This window comes from Anopheles ziemanni, chromosome 3 (genome assembly GCF_943734765.1).
Source record: "Anopheles ziemanni chromosome 3, idAnoZiCoDA_A2_x.2, whole genome shotgun sequence".
Taxonomy (NCBI): Eukaryota; Metazoa; Arthropoda; class Insecta; order Diptera; family Culicidae; genus Anopheles; species Anopheles ziemanni.
In genome coordinates this window covers 74,359,959-74,368,131 of record NC_080706.1, presented here as the reverse complement: position 1 = coordinate 74,368,131, position 8,173 = coordinate 74,359,959, and the positions used below count along the sequence as shown (strand labels likewise).

The following is an 8,173-nucleotide window of genomic DNA, read 5'->3' as shown; positions in this document are numbered from 1 at the left end:
TATGAAATGGTCAAGATAATAAGCTAATGCTTAATAAATTTTGTGAATCAGAAACAAATTTTTATTATAATTTAAAAATTACTGTTTCGTTAAGGAAGTAAAGAGATTGTTTTTGTTTTTTTTTCTACTTTGAATGTACATACTACAATACTTTAATCAAACGACTAGAACCAACACGAAATATGTAAAATGCTTCATGACCTTAAATTTCATTTTGAATAAATTGATAGCCGAGAGTGACCAAAACATGGAAAGAACAAATTATTCCCCTTTTCTATAAAATAAGAAAAGGTTTCAGTATTAGCTACGAATGGACACTTTTATTATACGATGAGTAATATTTGAATGCCATAATTTGCTCCTTTTATTTTGAAAAGAATTTTACTTTTGAAGTTTTTATTGAACAAAATAGGCCACTCTTTAGTTCACATGTATAAATGGTATGGGCTAAATGTAATGCCGTTTTTAAACATCACGTGTTTTTGGGATTTCACTGTTAATTCTTGGAATATTGCTGCGCATAAATTTATTTAATTCAACGCCCATTCCATCATCATCCGAGGGGTTTACCATGTCCCCCGATTCCACGACGATGGTGGAGGCGCCTGGTGCCGCACGAGCCGGTTCTAAACCGCTTACCGTCTAGAAGGTCCCCTAATGCTAATCGCACTGTAACATGCCGTGCAGAAAGCCCCCCCCCCCCCTCCTCTGCGTTGGTGTTGGATTGGAAAAACAAAACAAAAGTGCACGCTATCGCCCACCATCGGCATGGCAAATGTTAATGATCGCCAGCCGCACCGAGGTGGAACCGCGCCGGCAATAACGATAATAACGTCGTTTCCAGTGGTAATGATGGTGCCACCGTAGGTGTATGTGTGTGTGTGTGTGTGTGTTTGTCTTTTGCCATAGTTCCAAAAATTATGTCCACACCCCCCCGTGTTCTTGTGTCCCCTCTTGTCACGAGTTTACGCGCAAAACTAACCACACAAAGCCGCCACCCCGGTGAGTGATAATTATAGAGAGTTCTTACAAAGTTTAATTAACGTTTAATGCATTAGCCCCTCTTTTCGTCGCTCGTCAGCCAGCAAACGAGCAAACACCGGCCAAACGCCTCCGAGCCGAGAGCTCGTGTGCTCTGCGTCCCTAACCGCAAGCCGGGCGTAAGACCTACCAGCCAGCCAGCCAGCTCAGCCCAGCCCGCGGAACCGCAAAACTATTGCGCGCAACCGAAAACCAGCGATCGGCAAAAACCCTTTTCCCCGAAGCCGAAAAGGGGGGGGCGATCCAAGGAAAAACGCCTCCGTCTCTGTTGCTCGTGCAGGTCCTCCGAAAACCGCCAACTATTTCCCTTCCACCGGGTACACACAAACACACACTCTCAAGGGGTTGCAGTGTATCGCCCCATAAGTTTCATGCCGCTTAATTTCGCCATGGTCATAATCTTAGGCCAACCAACCCCAACCCCAACCCCCTCTCCACCCGACCGAAAATGGGACCGCAAAATCGCTACGCTTCGGCACCGGCTTCCAAAACAGGGCAGGGATTCGTAAAACTTTCGCATCCCGGAAAGCTCTTTTTAACTGCCATTTTCTTCTCGTCTTTATGTGTATGAGTGTGTGTGTGTGTGTGGGTGTGTGGGAGGGTTTTCAACGACGCCTCGAATAAAGTGATTAAAACTCCGCTAAAGGTTGTGTAAAGTGTACGGCAAAGGGTAAGCAGACGTAATGTTAAGGTGTTTGTCTTTTCGGTGCTTTTAAGCACCTTCCTCCCATCACCGCCCCCGCCACCTGCTAAGATTCCATTCTTCCTCCCCCCCCCCCCCCCCCCCCCCAACACCCACTGCCATTCTCAAATAAAGTGGAAAGTGGAAGTGGAAACAAATTAATTAATAACCGACCGTGCCGGTTCTCGGTCGGTTGTGGGGCATGCAAGTGAACGAAGATAGTTTTTTATTGCAGTTTTTTTCGGCGAAAAGTAAAGCCGTAAAAAAGCGGAAACTTGTTGATGCATGGGCTCGTATCGTTCGGTTGCCAGGGGGGAAAATAATTTCGATCGCAGCTAAGCTACTTTAAGTGGGATTAATGGATAATTAATGCAAACCTCTGATGTGCTAATATCGAAGCAATAAATCAACAACCGCTTACTGACAAAAGCATAACCAAATTGAACGTGTTTATCGGTATCTCAATTCGAAGGAATATAAATTTACTGGCAATTGTTCATGACAGTAGATTATTCTTGCTATTCTCTACTGTTTTCATCTACCGCTAAAATATGTTTTTATGTTTCGTTACCACTTATTTTGTTCGCCTTAAAGGTCATGTGTAACAAAGGTAAGGCAGGTATCATACAGAATGGGGTAGCCGGGAAAAAAAGCGTTTAATGAAAGAAATGACGATCTCACATTAAGTTCAACAACCAAATCATAAGCAGCTATGTTTATAATTTTTATATCCAATACTTAGAAGTCGTGTCAGAGGACTATCAAATGTTAAACCCATTTGAGCTTATTACTGAAATAGGTATTTATGAAGCATTTCTGTAAGGTATTATAAGCATACATATAATATGCATCTAATTGAACTGACCAAATTTTTTAACTTTAAAATTTAGGTATGCTTGGGTATACTAGGTTTAGTAAAAAAAGCATTTCTATTTTTCCAAATTTTCAATAGATTTGAATGAAGGAAAATTCCGATTAATACCTTTAACTGTCACATTTAACATTCAACCAAAGTTATAGTTGATTCCGTGTACAAACAGTTTTCATATTGATTGAACATGCTCCTATGATAACTTCCAGATAACAAACACTTAACTGAGTTGAGCTCGCAAGACTGAAACATCTCTGCCCTGTTGAATATGCAATGGGAAATATATGATACTTAAGTGGCCAAAGTTTTACGATCCTCTTCGCAGAATCCAGATTTCATGATGTGAAATAATTTACTCTTGCTCACGCGCTCCGATAAGCACTGGCGGTTTATTTTTATTCGTGTGTTAGTATAAAGCTATAAAATTACACTTGTACGCAGCAGCATCTTCCCTTCGTTCTTTTCCTCTACCGAACGATTGAGTGAGTTTTTTTTACCGAACTCTTAACAATGGAGTGGTATAGATCCCAAAAAAAGGTTTATTTTTATTATTTGGAAAACTACAATTCCCTGCTACTGGCTCGTTCGAAGTTGGGAATTCCGAGCACTCTCCCAGAACCAACAGTGGACAAAGTTATGACATCCGTTTGTCTAGAAACTTAACCGATTCCGGCTATCGCGTGAGATAGCCATGTCCTTCCAGAGTACTACCCATGAGACTGGTCGGTAGATAGTCATCAAAACGGCATAAAAACGATAGAAACAGAAAGCCATAACTTGACGGTTCCTTCGTACGCGATTGCTTTTGACGAGGTTTCGTCTCGGATCAATGTGTGGTGTGACCGCTGCATCGATGTCTTCTTTAGAATTCATTTGCCCATTTTCATCAAGCAAATGGAGTTCTTTCATGGGGAGCCAGTGTTGTGCATTAACTTAAAGTGATTTTATTTCTTTAAGAATACATTTCTCAATCCGGAAGAAAGGTGCAAAAACTACACAGTGTTAGAACTATTCAATTTTCGTTTATTGTACCGAAAGTAAAACTCTCCGCAGACTGAGCTTATTCCAATCGTTTTCATCACAATGCCAAGCACCCCAGGCTTAAGCCGGACGATTACTTTCAAGCGCTTGTATTGCCAAAATGTCAGCATGATATACAATGGTTTGGGTGTATGGGTTTAGTTTGTTTTATATCGATGTGGTTTTCATAAATTAAAGCAATGAGTAAACGGCTGCGGAACCAACTCTCCGAAAAGAACGCCCGAAAAAAAATGTGCTTCAACGTGGGGCGTTCACTTTCTTTCGGTTATGACTATTGGAAAGGTTTTTGCAAATACATTTCCTATGCTAACTACTCTCTTTTGGGAACGGCCACCGAATTGATCGTTGGTTATGCTTCCGAAAGAACGGACTTACACCTTCCCTCAACCACCTCCGCAGCCATTTTCTTCGATTCGTGGATGAGGTCGAACGAAGAATAGAGCCTACCTTGCAAAAACCCTATCGCCGTTTGGTGTGCATGTAAAGGTTAAGAACGATTCTACTGCTATTGCGACGTGAATTTCTTCGGCGTCAGCGAACACTTTGCCGTTGGACATTGGCTTGCACGGGAACCTATCGATCTGCTACGACCTCCAGTACTACCCTCCTCCAGTGATGCGGCTGCAGAAACTGTATCTGTCCGCCAGTTTCCGCGAGACAGATCGGAAAGAACGTCTTGGTGAGAGAATTGCAGGCGGGCCGGCACCGTCCCGGGTTTTCTTTAGTAGAGAAAACTTCCGAATCCGAACGCTGACCGAATACTATCCCAGTAGTAGCGCTGCCAGTTCTGTCTGGTCATTTCGTACTCCGCCGCCGGAATCATGGTTTGGGTCAGTTTAAGCTCCGTGTGATCTTCCTGCGAAAACAGTAAATAATATTTTGATTTGTTCAAGGGACTATTCTGTCTGACTGAATTTAAAATTAGTATTTAAATTTAAGTTTACAATCTTCAAGAAAAAACAAAAATCACAAACTGAACACAATTTCCTTTCATTAACGACGTCGCTAGACGTCCATCTTAATAGTATGGCGTTTTTTAAACTTATCGTGGTAACATTTAAATCATGGTGGACGCTACTTTAAACATTTGGTACATTGAGATAATCGGTGCATTACTCGCATATGCCGTACTTGTATGTGGAACTCTAAAATATCATCACATTAATTTGATAATTTAGCCTTGATAAATAAATCAATTTAAAAAATAGTTGATGGGTACAAATACCCTATTTTTCCATAATTTTTGCATACAATATACATCTGCTTGTAAGCGATGGAAAACTCGTCTCCATAATACAATGCAGCGTTGGGCAATATCCGGTGGTTTTATCCAGCCCGTAGAAAAATTTTAGTGCTTCATACAAAGAAACCCATCTCACAAAACCCCAATCTTTAATAGAATTTGGTCATGATGTTGGGTCCCAAAAAATAAAGATTAAAATTGTTAAACGAGGTGTTTCATTTATATGTTAAAAAAAACAATCAAAATTCAACGAACATAAGTATGAAAATGTCTAAAACAGTTTAACGATAAAATTTCAAATATTTCATCTTTTACCACTTTTTATGTAACGTTACTGATAAGAAAGTTGATACTCCATTAAAAGGGCACAACTTTGAAAACATTAAAGCATCGCATAAGGTGTCTTGCCCGCGCTTACGGTTTCCTTTTCACCATCTGGTCCTTTTTAGGATAAGTATACCGACCCCTGATACCTTGGATTGGCCGACATTGTGTGGCAATAGTTCAAGCTATGCTTACCTTCTCGTCCAGTTCAATCGTAACGGTGGAATAATGTCCCGAAGGCCACTGCTTATATCGCCAGGTCTGTACGAGCTTCTGGTTTGGTACAATATCTTCGAACTTCCCAGATATGTTTCCACCAAAGTAAACGAAGCTAGAAAGATAATTACCGTTTAGTTTTTCCCGAGCTTACGGTCATAGCTGCAATTGATTAACTTACTCTCCACCCTTGAACAGCTCCTGCTTTACGTAGCCTCGCGTGAACGCGGTCACCATGTCCTCCCGGGTAAGGGCATCGAACAGTTCGTTTGCCCGGCACTGGAACTTTTCGGTCGTTTTCAGCGTTTTCACGTCCAACTTGACGCCTCCGATCGGCTTCGTCGTGTCGCTGGTGACGGTTTCGAGATCGACCTTCTTCTTATTGAACCCACTCGCGTACACCGTTTCCTTGTCCTTTTTCACCGGAACCGTCTCGCCGCCGTTCAGCTCATCCTTTTTCGGGAGAATCAGCCCCTTGGCAAAGTCAGCCTTCAGTTGGCGAATGTACGTGTCCAGCTGTTTCCTTAGCTTCTCCCGGCCAATGTTGTACATGAATAGTTTCAGTTTTTCCGAAGCTGGGTTCGAGCTGTCCACCGACACCGTCAGCTCCACCTCGTCCACGTCGTTCTCCTCGGAAAGGTTGGGGATGCTCACCTTGCCCGTAACCTCCTCGTCGTTGCATCGGCCCGTCCACAGCAACACTATGTTCCACTCGTAGAAGAATATGAGCTTCCCTTTCCGGTTGTTGGCCGTCGCCTCGCCGTCGAGCTTGTCGATCTTTGTTACCGTACATTCCAGGCCGGCCTCGGAAATCACGAAACCGTCCAGCAGCGCCTTTAGCTTATCCTTCGACCACGGTGTGGCGTTTTTCTCTGTCCAGTGCCAATTGTTGACGTTTGTCGCGTCGGGCCGCTCCTCCACAATCCAGCGTGGGTCGCCTTCGCCCCATTTAGCCATCTTTCTATTGGTTTTGTGTACTTCGAGGCGGAAGAACGCTGCTAGACCGAGTGGTCCTTATTGAGGACGATTTTGTGTTCGATTCTGGTGAAGACTAAGACTGGCCAGAAATCACCAAAGTACTTTAGTCAGTAAAACTGTTTGAGGTTACACCGGTTGTTCTATTCGGTAATCCTTCGCTATTCGACGTGCAAACGGGAATCAGCAGTAACTGTGGGCGCTTCGATGAGTTGTGTTTTAAGTTACGGTAAATATCCGTAATCACACAGTAAGGCAGTAGGTTACAGACACTTTATCCGGTGTTTTCTGCTACAAGACTATTTAGTTAATGCACTAAACACTGCGGTCCAGCGTGAGAGAATTATTCACGATTTTTCTAGATTTTTCGTCTGAAAGATCGAATCGAACAGCAGAGTTCTGTCAAAGCACGCAGCCTAGCTGTCAAACGTTTCAGATAACCCTGTGAAAAAGCTTGACATAATGGTCTACCTAGTGCCTAATGGTTAGAAATGGAAAAAAGTACACTATTTTATGAATGTTTGTAAAATGTTTTATGTACTTTAATAAATACCTTCAATACAGAACAAACCCATGTTGTCATCGAGTCACCGTTACTTTACTGCGTAGCAATATGCATTCAATTCTTTAATTATAAATATACCCTTTATTTATTGATCTTAAATTAGTAAAAAAATCGAATGATGAAGCATTATGTACACTCTAGATAGCCGTTCCGCGCTCCAAGTTCTGCTTGATCTCGGCCGTATGCTCACCGTAGAATCGTTCCAGTTTCTTGTTGAATCGAGCATTCTTCTCGTTAATGTAATCGATGTCGGCATCGTCGTTATGCGTGCGACGCCGAGAGAACTTCTTACGCTTGGCAATTTGTCCCTCCAGATCCTTCACCATGTTGTCGATGGCCTTCGGGGTGTCCTTGTGCAGCCCCTGCAGGATAACGTTCGGTCCACCGTAGAACGCATCACCGTACTTTTCCTTCTGCTCTTCGTACTTTGCCAAATCCCTGGGCGCCATGGTTTTCACCAGGCGATTGTACTGCCGTGCTGTTTGTGCTTCGTAGTCGGAAAAGCCCGGATCCGCGTTCCGCTTCTTCGCCTTCAGTTTATCGATACGATCCGCTTCGGCAGCGGACACGTGCAGCATTTTTACCCGGTTGTAGTCAAGTCCCTTCGTTTCAGCATCCGTTCGTGCGCTCACATCAGCCATCAGCCACTCGGCCTGCCGTTTTCTAGCTTCCCAGTTGGTTGGTAGTTTCTTTCGCTCGTCCTCCGCGATCACCTCTTGATGGTTCGAGGTGCGGGCTTCATTGCGTTGTGTGTGCAGCTTCTTCAGGCGTTCCATACGTTCCCGTTGCTTTTCGGCGAACGATTTCGAGGATTCGGCAACCGTGTCCGCCATTTCCTAGCTTTGTTCAACTAATTTAACTGCAATGAAATAAACTTCTTCTTCTTCTTCTTCTTCTTCGTCGAGGATTTACACCAGTAGGGCTATTGAATCCAGCTTCCTGGGCGTTCGCAAGCTAATCTGGTGACATAGACCTCTATTAATGTTAAAGGACCGGCTGCTAAGGCCATATATCCTTTTTTCTGTGTGGTAACTTATTGTGTTTGTGCTCATCTATAGAATGTCACTTGTGGCTTATCATTTTGTTAACTTCACCTTCTAATTTATACACCTTGATATTCATCACTGTTTGTGTTTTCTGTTTATACTATCTGTCTGTAGGGTCGACTACCTTTTCTGTTGGTTGTTGGCTTACCAGCTTTTTCATTCTGGTAAC

At 43.0% G+C, this 8,173-nt stretch overlaps 2 protein-coding genes across 2 annotated transcripts; both read right to left on the bottom strand.

The window, feature by feature from the left end:
- Positions 1 to 3,594: 3,594 nt before the first annotated feature.
- On the bottom strand, positions 3,595 to 6,548 carry LOC131289952 (activator of 90 kDa heat shock protein ATPase homolog 1). The gene is made up of 3 exons (XM_058319305.1): positions 5,600 to 6,548; positions 5,398 to 5,533; positions 3,595 to 4,491 (listed from the first exon to the last, which is right to left on the bottom strand). The coding sequence occupies exons 1-3, from the start codon at positions 6,373 to 6,375 to the stop codon at positions 4,357 to 4,359; spliced, it is 1,047 nt and encodes a 348-aa protein (XP_058175288.1). The 5' UTR covers positions 6,376 to 6,548; the 3' UTR covers positions 3,595 to 4,356.
- A 495-nt stretch (positions 6,549 to 7,043) lies between these two features.
- LOC131287460 (pre-mRNA-splicing factor Syf2) lies at positions 7,044 to 7,826 on the bottom strand. The gene has a single exon (XM_058316508.1). It carries the CDS (start codon positions 7,789 to 7,791, stop codon positions 7,096 to 7,098), a length of 696 nt encoding a protein of 231 aa, XP_058172491.1. The 5' UTR covers positions 7,792 to 7,826; the 3' UTR covers positions 7,044 to 7,095.
- Positions 7,827 to 8,173: the final 347 nt, after the last annotated feature.